The sequence below is a fragment of the Mus pahari genome, chromosome 1, assembly GCF_900095145.1.
Source record: "Mus pahari chromosome 1, PAHARI_EIJ_v1.1, whole genome shotgun sequence".
In the NCBI taxonomy this organism is placed as follows: domain Eukaryota; kingdom Metazoa; phylum Chordata; class Mammalia; order Rodentia; family Muridae; genus Mus; species Mus pahari.
The window spans coordinates 79,147,957-79,168,449 of record NC_034590.1 but is presented as its reverse complement, the minus strand read 5'-3'; the positions used below and the strand labels follow the sequence as shown (position 1 = coordinate 79,168,449).

At 39.9% G+C, this 20,493-nt stretch overlaps 1 protein-coding gene across 2 annotated transcripts in view; it reads left to right on the top strand.

The window, feature by feature from the left end:
* Window positions 1–20,493, top strand: part of Stk33 (serine/threonine kinase 33) — a 163,313-nt gene that overhangs the window by 100,016 nt on the left and 42,804 nt on the right. For both annotated transcript variants that reach the window (XM_021209083.1, XM_029542596.1), the window contains 7 exons: window positions 1,410–1,514; window positions 5,845–5,983; window positions 7,919–8,007; window positions 9,903–9,990; window positions 11,849–11,924; window positions 15,934–16,046; window positions 16,649–16,734. In XM_021209083.1, coding sequence (XP_021064742.1) covers window positions 1,410–1,514; window positions 5,845–5,983; window positions 7,919–8,007; window positions 9,903–9,990; window positions 11,849–11,924; window positions 15,934–16,046; window positions 16,649–16,734 — 696 coding nt within the window. The remainder of the gene's footprint in view (window positions 1–1,409; window positions 1,515–5,844; window positions 5,984–7,918; window positions 8,008–9,902; window positions 9,991–11,848; window positions 11,925–15,933; window positions 16,047–16,648; window positions 16,735–20,493) is intronic.

The following is a 20,493-nucleotide window of genomic DNA, read 5'->3' as shown; positions in this document are numbered from 1 at the left end:
CATACTACAGGGCTGCCTGGCATGCTGTTTCTTTTTGTTGTCAATAGGGCTAAAGGTTCAGTTTGGGAATTATAGTTACAACTTTAGGAAGTACTCTCTCATTCATGTACTGACATTGGCAATACAGTATACTGAAGTGGTGGAATAAATGATACCTTTCCATACAGGAACTGGACACTATATTGTAGTGTGTACAGGTCAAGACATTTGGGGAAAGAGGTGAGAACAGATGAATAGCAGGAGAACAATTTCTAACTTTCCAGATCTACTTTGCAGAAATGTTCATGCCTCACAGTCACTGTTTCTCTGAGCCTCTAGGTTAAGCTTAAAATATGACCTCATCGTACATGAACGGGCTATAGCAGAGTGGCCAGTATTCTCTTCACTCAAACAATGAAGGCTGAAAGGAAAAAGAATGCCCCTAAGTAAATTTTTTAACTAGAGTATGTTTGCTTTATGATCAGTGTCTTTCCTTAAGAATCATTATGTGCTTTCCCAAACTGGAGCTAAATTAAAGGTGTGTGCTGAAATATGTCCTTTGTTACCTCTTTCAAAAATATTTTTATCTTGAGAAAAGACCCATAAAGGAGGAGACTATTTATCTTCAGATAATAGAAATTTCAGAATGAGGGGAGCTGATGATCTGGGCCAGAGTTGGAGCAGATAGAGAGCACCCTAGAATTTTCTAGATGATTAGACATCTGAAGGATACCCAGGTATTCCCTGGAGATATCTTCATTTTACCCTCTGTCCCAGGCACAGTAAGGCTTAGATGTTAGGAGACACACTGGGCTTGGATTAGTCTTACGGTAAGGTCTCTGCCTTTCTTTTTCTCCTCAGTTAACCAGGGAGACCCAGAAGTAACATATATACTAGGTTAATTGTTAATATAATATATCACATATGTATTATACATGTAAATTAAATCAAAACAAGACAACAACAAAGGAACTATTTTCATTGTAAAGCCATCTCTGATTGAGATCCCAAGAAGATTTTGTTTTTGTTATGCTGATGCACAAGGATCACTGTGATTGAAAGCAATATCAAAAAGATTCGCTAAAATTGGAATGAGGGCCAGAGGCTATGTTTAGCAAATTTATGGAAACAGTTCAAGAGATTGATCAAGGCCAAATGAAATAAGACTTGAAAATGGACTAAGAAAAGAAGGGGCATATTTTGATCTGATTTTGGGATGGGAGATCCACTTCTCCATTTCTCTTCAGAAAGGAGCAGGCCTCCAAGGAATACCAACTCAACATGACATAACAAGTTTTTATCTTTGTCTTTCCAGTGTGTCTTAAGAAAGACACTATTCAAAACTGTAGGGAAGGGTATAAAATAGCTAACTTTCATATGAAGAAAGTAGGAGTGGATTCCCACAAGCAATCTGTTTCTTCATTGATTAGGCTGGAAGTTCTGCAATGAAGTTACTGGAGCGGGAGGTGAGCATCCTAAAGACTGTCAAACATCAACACATCATCCACCTGGAACAAGTGTTTGAGTCACCTCAGGTAAAGTTCCATCAGGAGCTGCAGTTGGAAGCTTGTTATTATTGCAAAATGAATATCATTCTGTTCCAAAGTAGCCCTCTGGGGCACAGTTGTTCATGTCCTTGGTAAAAATCTGTCACAAGAGATTGATGAGAACATTCTGAAGGACTTCTATTATTGATTGTATAATTAGGTGTGTAATGATTAGATTGATGTCTTTAGTTACATGTTCTGGGTGGCACATTAGAAACAAAGGTTCAAGATTAGAAAAATGTCATGCAAATCAAATAGCAAGTAGAGCTTCTTCAGAGATGGCACCCTTCCCTCGTTGCCTTGCTCCATATACTAGAGACCATGCGGTTATTGCCAGGGCTTTTCAAGGTTAGCTTCATGATTAAATTGATAAGGTTTACTTGGCATGGTATAGAAAATTCTTTCCTTTCCTTTTCTTTGTTTTTTAAATTATTTTTCTCTTATACAATATATCCTGACTGCAGTCTCTCCTCCATGCACGCCTCTCAGTCTCTCCAACATCCCTTCTCCCTCAGATCCACTTCTTCATTTCCCTTCAGAAAAGAGCAGGCCTCCCAGCCCTATCAACTGCATATACTGGGCTTTGTTTGTTTGTTTGTGAACTTGGGAATCACTTGTATTACTGGAAACAGTATACTAGGCATGAGGACAGATTATCTTTTTCTTTAAATCTTGATTCCATTACTTGTTAGCCATAAGAACATGGCCAAGTTATTCAAGTTCTCTCTGAGTAATTGTCTCACCTGTGAAGTGCTGAGTCATTTGGCTATTGAAGGATTAAAGATTAATGGGTCTGTGGAAATGATACATCCATCTCACCAGATGTTAGTTACTGTTCTTCATTTTCTTTGCCAGACTCAAAAGTAGCTACTAATAGTCGATTTGGGTTATGTATTATATTTTATTAACCATAGCTGCTTGGCAACAGGGCCACAGTTATCCTTTGTAGTGACCCCGAAAGTCACACCCTGGCCTTGTGCGTGTTCCATGATGCTCTACTTCTGTCACTGAACTACACCCCTCTGGCTTTTCACATGCTTAGTTCCCCAGTTTTGGGACAAAACATATGATAATTATTACTCTGCTGAAGATTTGAGGAAGAATCAATCTCTCTCTCAACTGTGGGAGAGAGAGAGAGAGAGAGAGAGAGAGAGAGAGAGAGAGAGAGAGAGAGAGAAGAGGAGAGAGAGAATGCTTGCATGTTTAGAGTTTCCCTCTTTGATATTATATTCTTCCCTGGAAACTTTAATTTTCTTGTTTCTGAACTCCCATCTCCTGAACTCGTGGAGGTCCCTGGGTCTCCAAGTTCTCCAGTGTGGACTGCTGTGGACTGCATTCTTGGCTTGGCAGTTGCAAGCAGTTTCCTACCCTCACAGCACTGCTGCGATGCTCTGCAGGTTCTATGATGCCACAGATACCCTTCTCCGTTCATCCTCTCATCATCTCTGAATGACAACTTTTCTGCCCTGGGGTGTAGCAACTCTTCCAAGGCTAGGAAAATCAGGGGCTTGCCTCATGGGATTCTCTCTGTCAGACACTACTCTATGCTGGCAAATGCTAATGTCCAAAAATTACATTTTATAAAATGTTTCCCTTTACTTATTTAAGCAGAGGGGCAAACTAGTTTGTTACTCTACCACCTGTGCAAGCAGGAGCCCAAATACTCAAGAGTTTGAAGGCAAGAGAACTGGCTATCTGTGGTTGTCTTTCTATATTGCTTGATTTTGACTCACATGAGCTAGATCTGCCCATAAACACACACATGTCTAGACTTTCCACTGAAACTATTATAAGGAGATGGATGTCCAACTGGTTGTACACTGCTGATCAGCCACTCAGGGTTTCCTGTAAATCTAACTGTGCTCTAAATATGCACATAATAGACTTGAGTAATATTATAACTTTGATCAGCATGCATTTAACATTTTTAAAGGATTTATTTTGTATTTTATGTGTATGTGTCTGTATACTGCCTACATGCAGAACCCTCAGAGGTTAGAAGAGGTCCCCCTGGAACTGGAGTTACAGATGCCTGTGAGCTATCGTGTGTGTGTGTGTGTGTGTGTGTGTGTGTGTGTGTGTGTGTGTGTGTGTTGGAAATGGAACCTGGGTCTTCTGGAAAAGAAGCCAGTGCTCTTAACAACTGAGCAGTCTGTCTGGCCCCTCATGCATTTTAAAATTGATGTCAATTTGTATCATAACTGTTGCTAATGCAGCTTCTCCTTCTAAGTAGTCCACTTACCATTTCATGTTCCTAGTCACCCTGTAGCGCTGTCAATGAAAAAAGGTATGACCCAGTTCAAAAGCTTATTTGTCAGATGTTTCAGACTCTTTAGAATCCTAAAGCAGCCTGGAATTCAGTGAACCAAAATTGTGGATTCTAAAGAAAGATATTTACCTCTCTTCCTGCTTTAATGCATACTGCCTGAATATAGAAGTTGGATTAGTAGCTGTTTCAAGAACAGAACCAGACCCCCAAATCTTCAGAGCAACAAAACTCTAGAACATATGTTAGAATGGGAACATGGAGGGTAATGGTGTGTGATGGCAGGCCCACTAAAAAGGGTATGCATCAGTAAGTGTCTTTACTGTGGGACACCTTACTGTGCTTCAAAAGAACGACAGACACAGGAGGCCTTTCATCTTTGCTTCCTTGTCACTATACCTACTCACTCCCTGAGTCCCAGTGTCTCTTCTTTGGCCCTTCTCATATATTTTTCTTTCCCCTGTGATGATTAATATTATAAGTCTGATAAGTCTAGAATCATGTAGGAGACAAACCTCTAGGCACACTTGTCAGGGATTATCTAGATTAAATGAGCCTTTGGTCATGCCTGTGAGGGATTATCTTAACTAGGTTAATTGAAGTGGGAAGACCCACCCACTATGGGCAGCATTATTTTATGGGCTGGAGCCATAGACTGAATAAAAAGAAGACAGTTGAGGTTAATGAGAAGGCTTGGTGGGCAAAAGTGCTTGCTTCCGAGGCTAATGACATGAGTTGGATCTACATGGTAGAAGAGAACCAAATGATTGTCCTTTGATCTCCATAGGTATGCTGGGGCATGCAGGAACACACATGCTCACATGCACACATCATTTTTAAGAATTAAAAATCATTCAAAAAAGAGAAAGGAAGCTGAGTACTAGCTCTCCTTGTCCTCTGCTCCTGGCTGTGGATGCAGTGTGGTCAGTTACCTCTGCTCTGCTGTGCTGGCTTCTCCATCGTAATAGACTCTACCTTCAACTGTGAGCTAGAATACACCCTTCATCCTTAAATTACCTTTTCCAGGATAGGTTATCACAAAAAGTAACTGAGAACCCACCTCCCTTCTTGCCCAGCCTGTGCCTCACAGATGCCCCCTGGTAAACACGTGCAGCCTGTGAGCTCAGTCTGGCCTTCTGTCTGTTTCTATAGGGCCCATAAATGAAGTTTTCTACATTTCTAAATAAATGGCAACATTTAAAAGACTAATATTTCATAACATTAAAATTACACCAAATTTGGCTTCCTGCATGTGTAAGTACAGCATTGTACTGTTTATGGGTGATGTCAAGGCAGCTGCTGGCTGTATTCTTGCAAAAGAGACCATGTCACCCACAGAGACTATGGGTGTTTACTCTTAGGTTTGGTCGTTATAGAAAAAAATTTGCTGAGTCCTGCTGAACATTCATATTGTAGTGTTCACCTAGAAATGAAAAATTGACATTATACAACTTCTACCTCAAGACTCTGACTTAAAACACCTCCAGTGCCTTGTTTCATCAGGGGCTTGGGGAGTCCACAGTCTTGAGCTTGTTATCCAAGGCTCTGTAGAAACTTGTTCTAACCTTTCCCTGTCAGCTTCATCCTTCACTACATCCCTCTTTCCAGCCCGTGGCTTCCAGGACTGTTAGTACAGATCTACGTGCTATTTTAATGCTGCTCCGCTCCAGGCTTTAGGGGCTTTGTGCGTTGACCACCAGCTCTGCCTGCTTTTCCTCCACTTTCCACGCCCAGAAATGACTGCTCACACATTCAGTCTCAACTCTTCACACTCAGTGAGCATTCTCTATTCAGAGGCTGCCTTTCTTCCACAGACCCATGGCATGCTGGCTGTTAGTATATATCACATGATATTGTAACTCTACTGAGCTTCCTGAGGTCATCACTATGTTGCTTGCCCCTCTTCTCCTTGTGTATTCAGGACAGTAGCTTATATAGAGTAGATAAGACATTTTCACATTAATAAATTAGGATTGTGAGCATACTTTTGATAGTTAACACATATAACTTCACGACTTTCTCTTGTTATGCCTTTTAAATCTGTAATATCAGAAAATGTATCTTGTGATGGAGCTTTGTGAGGATGGAGAACTCAAAGAAGTTATGGATCAAAGAGGGCACTTCTCAGAGAATGAGACAAGGCTGATAATTCAAAGTCTTGCATCAGCCATCGCATATCTTCATAACAAGGGTAAGAAAAGAACTGTGTGCCTCACCATCTCTATAGCAGGAATACATCACTGTTTAAGTGGGATGGCCCTTACGACTCAGAATCACATTGGTAGAGCTTGGTAATGCAAGAGGGGAACAAGTACATTTTCCATCTATTCTCTTTTAATTGTATTTATAGACATTTCAATTAGCAACAATGCAGTCATAAAATCACACTGTCTGTGAAAAATGTCATGATCATTCTTATTTTAGAAGTTTAAAGTTGGCTAATATGATCAAAATTAAAGTAGAAAAATCAAAGTGAATTTTCCTAAAATATTTGTATGCCAATGTCATTAAAAGTGTATATGTTCCTTGTAAAATAGTAGGTTTCAGTTTAGAGCAGCTTGGGTTCAAAACAGAAGGAACACAAGTTTCCAGTGTACACCTGGGGCCACATGTGCAGAGGGACTCACATTATGGTTCCCTAAACTGTGTATATTTTACATTAGGATCTTTTATTGCCATTTTTTTTGACAAATGTAGAGTAACACTATCCATTAAGGGATAATTATCATATGGGATAATTTGCCAGTTCTTAAAAAAATCCACACATACACACATTTAAAAAGAAGTCTACTAATTCTAACAGCCTTGCTGTCTCCAGCATCACCGCTGCCACTTTGTTCCATACCCTTCTCTCCTCAGGTCCTTAGGTGTGACTTTAGAACATTCCCACTTTACACATGAGCAAAGTACTCAGTCTACAAAGGTCAGCAACCCAACCGGCTTCGAGACCTCAGTTTCCTCTGCACCTACAGTGCACAAAGACGAAGGAATTGAGAATCAAGGCCCTGCACCTCCAGGGACTTAGGCTAGTGGGAGAAGGAGGACGGAGAACAGACTGTGATCAAATGTGGCAGTTTCTTAATGGAGAGTTGTGTAATGTGTGGGGAGCACACGTGTGTGTCAGAATTAGATTTGAGGGGTACAGACTCAAATGAAAGCGAAGGATTTTAGGGGAGAAAAGGCTTGCCAAGGCTGAAGGGAATGCCTTTGTCACTTCTCCCTTGTTAGGTGTTATATTTTCTTCCCAGTATAGTTCTATAAAACCCTAACAGCATTTTGGGGTGAGATTTTAATTATTCTAAAAAGGGTGATAATAACCAAGATAAAAATGTGGGGTATTAGGGTGATTTGACTCTCAAGGATAAAAACATGATAAAAAAAAACATTAATTAAAATGGTATGGTATAAGTAAGTAGAGACTGATAGAGTTACAGAGTCAGTAAGAGTTCCAAGACCAGCCTGGGAGTCATAGAGGAGAGCCGTAAGTGATTAGCTGCAGTTGTCAGTTTAGCTGCATTTTCTTAAATGTCATACACTTTCTACAACTTGAGAAGTGTTTGTTGTGGCTGTGAACTCAGCCAGTTTTTTGCAGAGGAATGTTTGATACATTATTTTAATGCACATAGAAATCTCATTTCAACTCTGACCTGTTCAACTATAGATTTGTGTTCCAAGATTTGCATTTCTTATTTTAACCGATGAACAATCAGAAAATGTATGATGATATTTTAGAAAAATACAGTTTATGCACCTGTAGACAAGTTACAAAGTGTTAAAATGTTTATGCTGACAGTAACATTATACACAGGCACAATCCCTATTTTGAGACCTAAGGATACAGGAAACCTGTCTGGGCCTGGGGCGTGACCCAGATTGCCTTCATTCTCCTGGGAATGTGCAGCCTGGGCTAGATCCCTTTCTGCACTCACCAGGCTGAGACACTAGGTTGGCACAACAGGGAACATGCAGAGATGAGAAAATGGCTTCTGATAGAGATGTAGAGAAGTAAGTAAGTAAAAACAGAAGAGGGAAGCACCACACGGCCTTCCCTCATTCTTTACTTGTCTGCCCTATTTGTGTCCTCTCTAGCCTGCTGCTCACCTTGCTTGTCTTTTTTTCTTGGTAGATATAGTGCACAGAGATCTAAAGCTGGAAAACATAATGGTTAAAAGCAGCTTTATAGATGATAACAATGAAATGAACTTAAACATAAAGGTAAGAGCCTAGAAATACAACAAAAATATTTCTAGAAAACGACTGGCAATAAAGTAGCTGCAGACATCTTAGAAACATTTTGGTGACTTTTAAATCTAAGCCATTTGTGCTAAGAAGTTAAAAATTTACAAAAGAAGTTGTAACTGATGAAAATAATTTCATGAGCTAAGTGATGCTACCCAATGTGTTTTTCAAAATGAATATTCCTTTGGATAGTTCTAAAGCATTAGTTAATAGCAAGCAAACAGATGCTCTGAATTCTAATTAATTTCAAAATTATGTCTGGTAATTTGATGTAAATGTGTTACAGATTTAGAGAAAAACACACCTTGGCTGTGCTTTTGATACTAAATTAATGCTACAGTCTGAATTTCTCATTGAAATTTTTCCTGAGTATTAATATTTATGTCTTAACCACAATTAATGTGCCAAGTGTTTATTCTTGAGGATTTTACTCAAACTAAGTGTTCCTTAATGTCAAATAAATGATAGAATACATTATTTATTACTTAGCACTTTAATAGTGGCTGCTTTCAAAATGTGTGCAAGTGTTAACTTTAGACTCAAATGTGTCTGTTAAGTTACGGTTGCTGAAGCTAAATCTGTATGCAGTATAAACAGTCTTAGCAACACTGCTGCTGTCCCTCTGTGAATTTTCTTTCTTGTTCTGCTGTAAACTCCATGTAGGTGGGAATTTCGGCCATTTTATTCCTTGTTAGATTGTGCTCGAGTGCCTGAAACAAAATATGCTCAGTTACTTTCAGTAAACAAGTGACTCATTGTTCTCCTAAGAATGGAACTAGATCATGAAGGCTTTAATCTATTTTGTATTTGTAGAGATGTTGTGTGGACAAAGATAGATATTATATGCCAAGTGGGATACTTACCGAAACCGCTGGAATAATTGGTTCAAGGCATGCTGATGCACACTTGCATGCCCAGCACAGGAGAGGCCCAAACAGGAAGATTGCTGTGAGTTTAAGGCAAACTGGCTACACAGTGAGTTTAGGTTGTCTGAGCTGCAGAGTGAGACCCTGGATCAAAGAAAAAGAAAGAGAGAGAGATGGGTAGAATGTGATTTGGCAATCTCATGGATGAATCCCGAGCCTTTCCTTACACTTTGTAAGGTACTGACAGTGTTGCATTCGTGTGAACAAAGGGCCTGTGCCTTGCCTGTATGATACATAAATGAGCCCGTGTTTCTGTGTTGGGTCCAAGGGCATTCCATTTTGAAAGACAACCAAGGGTACACTCCAAATATTTAATAAATGAAGGTGTAATTACTGAGCTTTGGAGTGGAGCAGGGGACTGAAGTTGCAGCAAAGGCCTTCAGCCCATCTGTAGCCAAGCCATGTAGAAGTGGGCCTTTCTCTCTTTGCCAATTTGCTTAATTTTAAATAGAGTAGTAATGTTTTAATTAGTATACTCTAACTCACAAGGAAAATAATTGTAATGGAAACCAAGTGTTTACTAGTTATACATAGTTTTAAAAGTCTTAGTTTGTGGTAATAAGGGTAATTATTTGGATTTAAACAGTGCTTTCAGTGGACCATAACTCTATTATCAGAAAAATAGAGAACATAATCCAAGGCTAGGCTGTATTTTGCAATGCAAAACTAATAAAAATCTTTACCAAGAAGTTAATAAAAGGTGTGAACAGTCAACATCATGGGTTCTCTGTATCAAATTTCCTCTCCACCCAGAGAGGGTGGGCAGAGAGGGCAAGTCAAGTCTTTTATTGGTGATGGAAGGAAAAGCCCATCCCCAGGAAGTGGACAGAAATCACTGGATGACTGAGCCCCCCCAGGAAGTGGACAGAAATCACTGGATGACTGAGCCCCCCCAGGAAGTGGACAGAAATCACTGGATGACTGAGCCCATGTGTCTGTTCATAGGTGACTGATTTCGGCTTGGCCGTGCAGAAGCATGGCTCCAGGAGTGAAGGCATGATGCAGACTACATGTGGTACTCCTATCTATATGGGTAAGTGAGGAGAACTCCTGAAGGGTGTGGCAGCCTGTGATCTCATCATGTGGGAGGCTGAGACAGGAGGGTTGCCATAGGCTCCATCCACAGTGAGCTCTGATTCATAGGCTCACCATACCAGTGGGGCCACAGCACTTTCATTAGCCTGCCTCTTTCCCCCATTTCCCCTCTCATTCCCAGCAATTCCCAGTGCTCTCCATCACCAAACTCAGCTATGCCTGAATTGTACGCTGTGCGCTCATTTGTGTCTTCTGTTCCATGGAACGGTTTTCCTACTTTATCATGCTGTTGTTGTATCAGTAGTTTATCTGTTTTTATTGCTGAAAAGTATACTTCGTTCATTGCTTTTTTTTTTTTTTTTTTTGCCTAATTGATGCATAAAGTTTTTAAATTGTTTTATCTTACAAGGGAAAAGGCTACTTTAGATTCTGTTCATATCCTCCCATTGGCAAAAGACATCTGGTCTGTAGTTACATGGGGAAAATATATCCAGCACCCTGAGCTTTATGCCTGCTTATTAGTTGTCTACACAGATAACAAGCGAGAGAACAAGAGGGAAGACAGATGGTTGTGGGGCTTTGCTGACTTCCTAAATGGCTCCTTGGCACAGATCCTCTGGCTCCTGCCTCCCCGAGGGCCGGGGTGACAGTGCAGGTTGAAATGCCTCTGATAATTAAGAAGACTCTGAAAGTGGAGGCCAGGAGTCCTAGGTCCCTGCTCTGTGGTGCAGCAGTAAAGTACAGCAGCCAGAGATGAATCTGAACTCGGAATTTGCCTTCAAAAAGACACAGCCAAGGAACAACTTGCACTTTGATGGCTCTGTATTTAAAGCCTTACGTGCAGTTAAGGACTGCAAGAACACACTATAATTACTAAAAGAGGAATACTGTAAATTTCCAATTATTTGAAGACAAATTGTTCAACTTGTGAACTATTAGAGTTCTGTGTATGTTTTGGCTTCTTTTTGTTGTTTTCCACTCTTTTTAATCATAGAGAGTGGTAAAATTAAAATTCCATTTGCTTTTAGTAGTTGTTATAAAAGTGTGTGTGTGTGTGTGTGTGTGTGTGTGTGTGTATGTGCAAGTATGCAAGCACATGGCCAGTATGTTCGTGGAGAAGATTGGGAGTGTTCTCTTGAAAAGCACACAGCTTTCCCATAGCAACTATAAAGCAAACCCCCAAACCTTCATCTTTAAAGCAAGTACCATGTTGTGAACCCCTTTGTTAAGCAGAGAGGGCAGAATTGAGTCCCACATACTTGGAGCCTCACCCTGTGCTGACACTCATTAGTATTTTGCCATAGTCTTAGGTGAGTGTGCTTTGTATCTCAGTTTTCTTACCTAGAAAATGTGGGAAATAATATAAGTTCTGTCATTATAGTGCTGTGAAATTATAATCATTATCATCATTATTCTGCTGAAGTGATTTATAACCACAATATTAGCTTTTCTTTGAATTCAGATTTGTACATATTTGCTTTGATTTAAATAATATTTAGCAAAGTTGTGTGTTTCCTTCTATTTTGGGGAGACTCTAAGATATCATTGTCTTCTACTATAACTATACTGTATTCGTAAAAATCACTTAATCATTTCTTAGGGATAAAGAACTGCACACTTAGGAAAGCAGTTGATGTCACTGTCCCATTAGGAGCTAATTGATAGGAGTGAGGAGTTGGTGACATCAGTTGGAAGGCCTGTACATTATTCATTCAGCATCTGCTGTTGGCTCTTTTTTTCTGCTCCAGAGGAATAAATTACAAAACACATCAGCACATTTTTCTTGCTTTGTGTTTAAGCATTTAAAGGTAATTTATTGTATTATTAATATTATTTTATTTCTGCTTATTTTGCAGCACCAGAGGTCATCAATGCCCACGACTACAGCCAGCAGTGTGACATTTGGAGCATAGGTGTCATAATGTACATTTTGTAAGTAGCTTCCTGAATGCCCAGTGTAAATAAAAGTGAAGTCTCTGGCTGTGGGTTGACATAGATTTTAAATGAAAACTAAGCAATATATTTTCAAAGGAGTCCTTTAAAATCCAACTGGGCTGCATCCCCAGGGCCCTCTCACTGGGCCTCAGGATCACATCCTAAGTATTTGTTTAATTTATACATTTCACATCGTTCAGTTTTGCTTTGCACTAATCTACAAATGCAACAGTGTCCCACATGATCTGAGCTAAGTGAAAATCTGTTCTCCCTGGTCCCTTGCCGCAGCTTAGAGCTTCATCTGCAGTCCATCAGGAATAGGGAATTGGGGCCACCTGGCCCTCATGCTGCTGGCACAGTGGGGGCTGGGCACAGTTAGGCTGGGGTTGCTTTAGGATTAAGAGAGGGTGTTATATTTCTCAGTTCCCACAGCATCGTGAAAGCCTCCATAGTTCTTGTTTGTCTTTCCCTCTTGCTCTCTTGATTCAGTCAGATCCCAGATCCTGAAGTGTTTGCCTGTGAGGTGCCCGCACCCATTCCTGGTGAGAGCATCTTCACCTCTCTTCTGCCCTATCGGTTCATCTTTCTGTCTGTCTTTCCTGCTTCTGTTCCTCCTCCACCTCGTCTTCTGTTCACACTGTTCTCAGGGCTGTCTGTCTGTGTCACACTCTTTCTGGACTAAAGCACCCTGATGAATACCCCTTGCTCTAAAGAGCTATCAGAATATCTGACATGGTATGACTTAGCAAATCGTTCACAAGTAACTCTAGCTTGTTCCCCAGGCTTGGGCTGCCCGTGTGTTTTCATGTACTTACCTTTTCTGTGATGACTCACCGCTGCTCTTTATCACCCGCACTCTACATTGTGGGGTGTGTGTCTGTGTCTGTGTGTGCCTGTGTGCACGCATATGTGTGTGCCATGAGTGCTTATCCTTTTCTTCTTTGGACTTCCCTCCCAGGTGGGCCAAACACTAAAGCTTCCTGTTTTCCTAACTCCTACTACAACTGATACTCATTTATTATGTATAAACTTTCCTGCATTCCACATAGGATTTAAGGCATCATACAAAATAGTAACCCCCCCCACACACACACACACCCAATATGGCTGGGATGTTAGTTTAGTTGGTAAAGTGCCTTCCCAGCACAAAAGGATTCCTGGTTTGATCTTTAGCATTGTATACACCAAGTATAGTGGTTCGTGCCTGCAATTTCAGCACTAGGGAAGTGGAGGCAGGAGGATCAGAATTTCAAGGTTGCCCTTGGTTACATAGTCTAGGCTAGGCTAGGCTGGGCTACATGAGACCCTGTCTCAATGTAACAATAGCAATACTAATATAGAAATATTTAAAGAGTAAGGCTTGCTTGTACATGTATAGTTTTGATAGCACTCATGGCATGGTAATATTATAATATTCTACCTTATCTGTTTCTTTGTTTTAAGTTCTGTCGAAGTTCAAATTATCCATCTCCCGGCATCATCGTTCATCATCAGTCCCTGACATCTGATACAACAGCCAGCCCGTACTCGGCCCTCAATACACATGTTAAATTGAATTAAGTGAATTGTCTAAGAGGTGTTCTGAAAAGTTAGTGACTAGTGTTCTTGTCTCTCAGTGAATCTGAACACTTTAATGTCGATGCAACATTAGTTTTATGGTCATGTTGGAGATTTCACTGTGTACCACCTCTTCCATATCATGTCTAAATACTAACATCAGGGTAGTACCATTTTCACAGTTGTGTGAAATGGAAGAAAGTTGGCCCACATGCACCATTGCTTAGACAGCATGAAGTATGAATGGAATACATAAAGCTTTGATTGTTGTTTTGTGTCGATTAGAATCATGGTCCAAATATCCAGAGTTTCGTCTTTAATTAAAATGTAACTATTTAAATAACTCTTTCATACTGTTAAGAGTGTCTACACAACAAAAGTCCACAGTAATCTGTATAATGAATCATTACAAAATCCGTATGGTGTTTGCTACTTTGAGTTTGCTGTTAAGAAAAGCCAAGAGTATTACATCCCTTTCATTTTTCCCTCTTTCCTACATATCTCATTTGAATATTTCTGCTCCAGAGTATCTGCACATCTTAGTAAAGGCATCTTCCTTTCTTCACAGAAGATTCTCACTTAGCTCACTAGTGCCTACTCATTAATGTGCTTGAGCCCTGTGGCACTATAGATAATTCCCTTCACCCCAGCACAACACAGTACCTTCTCCACGAGGGCTGTTTCCTTATTTATCACTTAACTTGGATTCATTTCTACTTAATTGGACAATGATAACATATGTTCGAAAGGTGAAATTAACATAAATACTCTTTATGGTTTCTGCCCTCTGCTGTCCTGAGTCCTATGAATACAACAGAAAATAATAGAAAGCCTTAAGAGGCATTTCTCATGTCATGGCTTCCCTTTTCTGGATGTGCTAGGAAATTGCTGTCATAAAGTTCCATATGCTTCTGATTGACCAACCATTAGATACATTTTACGTAAATAAAATTGCAAAGGACAGAAAAAAGTGGAAAATTTAAAATGTAGCCCTTAAGCTATAGTTGCATGCAGAAGCCACTAAGAAATTGGGGGCCATGCAGATCACTGCTTGATAACGGGCTCAATGAGCTGAGTCTTAGCCAGCCTGGGCTTGTTATAATAGATAGTAATTGTCCACACAGCCATTTCCCTGGTTATTTTCCTTTTGTGTCCTATGGCTTTTACAATTCCATTTTAAAACTAAGCAATAATAAAGCAAGTAAGAAGAAAGAAGTGTCAGAATGATCTTGAGAAATAAAAAGTATAAAAGTGAGAATTTGTACAACAGCTTGACAACTACTGATCTGCCAACAAGAAGCTCTTGCAGGAGAAGCTCTCTGCTCCAGCCTAAGGCCCTCACTGCTGGGGAAGTTCCCTCATTTTTTACCATTATGAGAAATACCGAAATCTAGCTTGGTCAGAAAATGTTCACAATTGGATTTTTAGAATAAAGCTTAGAAAAATACAACTGAATAAAGTCAGTGAAAACATGAAGTGTAAAAGGCTCAGGCTTTCTCAGGCTGGGAATAGACCACACCTTGGCAGGTATAATGGAGGAATGCCCTTTGGGTTTTAGTGAAGGTGGAAGGTATGTGCCTGAGAGTTAGGCCATTGCTGTCACCTCCTGCTTGGGGTGTCCCTGAACATAGCTGTTGTTTGTCTTTAGGCTGTCCTGAGATGATGATGGTTATGGTAACTGAGAGTAGACTGAGGCACTGAACTCAGCTCAGAAGTACACTGTCACAGCTCTGGCCTAGATAAGCTAATGGAATCAGCTTGGTTGACTTTCCCCAAGCTCTGTTAAAAAGAAGCTGATGAGTAGAGCCTGTGTTATAGGTGCAGACAGGCCATGCTTGCTTCGGCCAGAGTGCTTGGGCTGTACTTGTGCTGACTTTTTGTTGACGCAGTGTCCACCCTTCCTTACTGATGACTGCCTCCTGACTTTCTTCTTTTGAATACTACTGCTGAGACCTTGTGCCTGTTTAAATCCCTTTCAGCTTTGGCTCAGAACCTACAGAAATTTCCAGGCTTATTCTTTTATTTTATTGTTACCACTACTAACTTTTGATTTAGTATTTACCACAGACAAAACTCTTGCCTGGCCATCAAACTCTGATGAGTTTGATAACCCATGTGCTTCTTCTATAACCCGGTGTACAGTATGGACTTTAAGCAGCCATCTCTCCTTGCTCATGTCACTGTTACTGTGCATTTGTCCTCTCACACTTTCCTGCCCTATAACCCCTTAATTCTAGTATCTCACCAACCTCTAGAAGCCTTGGGACATTTGCAGATCTGAGGCCTGAGTGCATAGGCAGTCCTCTACTGTGTCATTTCTCTCAGCATTGAGAGGAGACCAGCTATGAGCCTGGATTACCAAGCATCACTGCTTCCAAATCCTATAGGAAGTTGATTTGTGATAGTCTTACGTTAAAAACATTTGAACAAAATGACTGCCTTTGTTTAGACTATGTGGAGCGCCACCCTTTTTGGCAAATTCAGAAGAAAAGCTCTATGAATTAATAAAGAAGGGAGAACTACGATTTGAAGATCCAGTCTGGGATTCTGTAAGTGATTCTGGTGAGTATGGACTTGTTATTATTTACCAAAACAATTAATATAAAGAAATCATTCGCTAATAAAACTGTTGTAAAGCTCTAGTTAGACATATATCTACTTTAGAATTAAACAATATTTGCTTGTGGAAGTAGTGATATCTTCACTTGTGATTATCCATAGTCAAAACTCCCAGAAAGCAAAATAAAACAAAACTGAACTAAAAATGTCAATTAAAAAATTAAAGGGGAAACTTGCTGTTTTGAACCCAATTCCCACCATAGATCATTAATCCAGGTTATCCACCAATAAAAGGCATTCAACCTTATTTCTTAGGCCTGGTGTTGATGGTACTTGGCACACTTGGTATTATGCAGTCATAACCTAAGTAAATAGGAAAATGTATAATTTTTGTTGCCTTGTTGGTTGTGTTGTAGGATGTCTCTCTCTGAGTTGTCTCAATTTTTTGGCTCATCTCAAATTTTTGGATTCAAACAATCCTCCTGTCTCAGCTTCTTTAAGTAGCTGGGGCTACCAGCCTTTGTCACCATGACCAGCTGGTGTGTGTGACATTAACTGAGGTTAAGTGAAATAAGATTTCAAGATTTTCTCCCCTTTATTTGCAGCAAAAAATGCTTTGAAACAACTCATGAAAGTAGATCCTGCTCACAGAATCACAGCTAAGGAACTTCTAGATAACCAATGGTTGACAGTAAGTTATGACACTCTTTTTAAAAACCTTTTTTTTTCTGACATCACTCATTTTACATGGTTTTTTAGTCTTAGAACCATCAATTAGCTCCATCTTCTGACAAGTTTAAAAGGAGCAGTGAGTCTTGGCACATTCTGAAATGGGCATTCCCAAATGGTTACGACTGTCACCACAGTTGCTTGTGTGTATTTATAGACATTCAAATGAACTTTGTTCTTTGTTGTGGATGCTTCATGTCCAGTAGAACAGAACTGAGAAATGTCTTATGAAATTGATGCAGAGAAAAGGATATGGGACAGGTTCCAGATGTAAAGCTCTAGAACCAGCTATAGCACACTCAGCTCTCTGGGTACAGAGAGTCTTTGGGGGACCTTGGAAAACATGTCTCCAAATGGTCTTCATTACCTGGGCTGAAACATTTAGTCTTCATTTATTTGCATGTTGCACCAGTAGACTACAAAACTTGGGTGTAGACACTTTGGCCTCTGCATTCCTGTACCTGAACAAGACCCAGTAATAGACAGAACTCGAGGGAGGCTGCTATTGAATCTTTAGCTGGAAACATCACATCCAGTTGAGTGTCTCTATTTCCCAGCTTTCTGAGTTAGTCACCATTGTCACCTAATAAGATGTGAAGGAAATGTATAATCTCTTAAGTGAAGCAGGCTAGGCCTTCTTCCAGTCTTTCCTCTTTCCTGGTGACTTGGAATGTGATGGCTGGCGATTGAGTAGCCATACTGGACAACAAAACAGGACTACAAACTGGGGTTGGTAAACAACAGTAAAATACAGGGCTCCAGGGCTTGTAGTTTACAGTCACCATGCCAACCCATTCCAGACTTTTCTATTTTAGTAGAAAGCATTTTTAAAAAAAAATCTTTAGAACACTTTGAAATATGTAAGCAAGCCTAATCCCACTTATTACAATTATCAATAAGCGATGAATTACTGAATTATGAATGATTTTTTTGAACAATCACTAAGCCAATAGATCCATAGAGATCTCCAGAAAAGTCTGAGACTTGATACTAGAAGTTACTAGTGCTGTACAAGATAGTTATCGACAATATCCACTAAAAATTAAGTATATATTTAACTAGGCACTATTTTAGGCACCAAGGACACAAGTGCAATTATATTTTAACTGAAAAATGATTGTGTAGTTATATTCTTAAGTCACTCCAACCTTGAGCAGGGCAATGACTTAGAGACAGAGAATTTGGTAAATATTGAAGAACCATTTCTGAGAGGTGGTGGCAGTCTAAAGAGCATAGCAATAACAGAAACAAAGAAAACTACATGGGGAGGTTTTAGAAATGTGATGGAAAGGTCTGTGGATGTAGCTCGGCAGTAGGATGCTTGCACAGGCTGCCAAAGCCCTGGGTTTGATCTTGAGCCCTGAAGAAAAAGAGGGAGAGTTGGAGGGACTGGGAAAAGTGAGCCATAGACTATGATGATGGAGTACAGGAATAATCATGATATCGGAGGAAGAGTGAGCGAAATCAAGGGTTTGCTCTAACAGCTGATAGAACGGTGGTTCCATTTATTAAGATGTGGACAACTATCAAAGAGTAGATTCTTCCTGTGGGACATGGGTAGTGTGTCAAGAGCTCTGAATTAGGTATGTCAGCGTTGAAATGCTATGCGACAGGAAAGTAGACATGTCAAACAGAAAAATAGATATAGGTCAGGAACTGGGCTATAAACAGGAAAATCACAAGTACGTCGATGCCATGTAAAACTACTGGGCTGAAGAGATAAGTTAGGAAACAAGCAAAGACAGAAGAGGCCCAGATATTTTTAGATACCATAAATATATTGTGGTATCAGTTTTTAAATTCTCTAATTTTCCTTTGACAAATTTTAGTTATTTCTTTGAATAACAGTTCTTCTTGTTTTTTTTTTAATGCTAAAACCTAGTTTTCAATCAAGAGTGTATTATATCTGCCCTCTTCTGTAACTATTTTGATCTCTTCTGGGATTCTGTGCTGTAATTATTTCTGGCCTAAAGTAGTTGTGCAAATGAGTTAGCTGCGAGATCATTGTAAAAATGTATGGGGTAGATTTGTGGTACAGGAAAATAAAAAGTTGTAAAACAGATGGTGTGCCTTAGAATTTATCTCCTCCCAGCATCACACAACATTCGGGTTTGGCCATTTAATTATTTGTTTTCTAATTAGTACAGCTTTATTTCTGGCTTTGGTCATTTTTCCAGAAGTCTCCATTTTCAAGCCTCTAACATTTGTCTCCCTGAAGTCTTTGCCAAATGGATAGAAGTGACAGATATTGTGTACTATATCGGACTCGTTTAAGTTCAGTGTATGAAATTTAGAATGCTGGCATTTTACAAACTTCTGAAAGGCGTGACTCGTTTCTTCCTAACACTTGATGTCTTCCTTCCTGCAATTCATGTCCTCTGTTTGAAATAGTCTAAAGAGAGGAAGATGGTTTCCTCAGAGCCTGTTTTTCTCAATACCTAGAGCTTAGTAACAATTTCCAACAAAGGGCTTTATTGGACAAAAAGTGTCTGTAGTTTAACCTATGTATTGTGCATTTTGAAGCATGGTTCATATCTTAAAAGTATTCGAAGAAAAAGAATTATTTTTCTATACACATTTCAGTGAGCAGAATTTCAAATAAATTTGAAGGGCCACCCTGGTTTCAAAAGCTGAGTGGTAGGTGTGAGGGAAGCAGCTGAGATGATTGTTCCAGCAAGGCCAGAGTTTGAAGAGAACCCCTCTGGCTGCCAGTACACGGTTATGTCCTGTGTTAGCTGCTTCGCCTTCCTCTTTCCCATCCGCATCAGATCAGAAAATGGACTTTTCTTACTACATCATTTCTGTGGCCTCTTATTTTCTTCAACTCCCTAGGACACAGGTTAACTCCAAGAATTTACACTTAAAAAACATATGTCTGAGTAACTTCTTCTGGATGCTTACATTTTAAAACCACTGGTATAAATTAGTAGAATTATTTTTCTTCTGTGGGTTTTGAAAAGATAGCTTCAGTTCCAAGCTTTATTAGAACTTTCCAAACACAGGTAAATCCTTCAACATGTTTTTAATACATGCTGCTAGGTCACAGACCCCCTGGCTGCTCCTCCCTCTCCTAGAAACTAAGCCCTGTTCCCCCCGTGGCTCTCTCTAGAATACAGAGTTGGTAAGAAAGGATGCTGGGCTGTGGCCTTGCAATCTCCCCCTATTGCAGCTACAGGATAAGTTTGTGGTTCTACCTAGTCCTGCCTCTGTGTCTGCCCTTGACTTATTGGCCAGGCCAGCCTAGATCATATTATCATATGAAGCTTGCCCACCCTTCTATCCAGGAGTCAGAAACTCCCTTTGTTCTTGGGAACTAAGGATGTGTCTGTCCCTTCAGTGTCCCTGTCACATGACATGGGGTGTTTTTTTCTGCTAATGTACCTCTTGGAATTTGAAGAGAAGACTATGTTTTCAAGGCCTCATCATAGTGCCTGTGGCCTGATACTTGTCTCATGTTCTCCCACTCAAAACTGGATCATGGCTATCAGTGGTTGTGAGGCCCTCTCTCTTACAAAAGTTTATCCTCATGGGTCATTTATTATATGTCAGCTCCTTACTACAAACTTGCTATTCTTTCTTTATTGCTTAATACCCACCATCTGTCAGGCCCTGTGCTAGATAATAAAATGTAGTAAACACATAAAAGGCATGGTCTCTGACATAAAGAGCTTACAATGTATGAAAGAAAGAAAGAGAGAAAAAGAAAGAAAGAAAGAAAGAA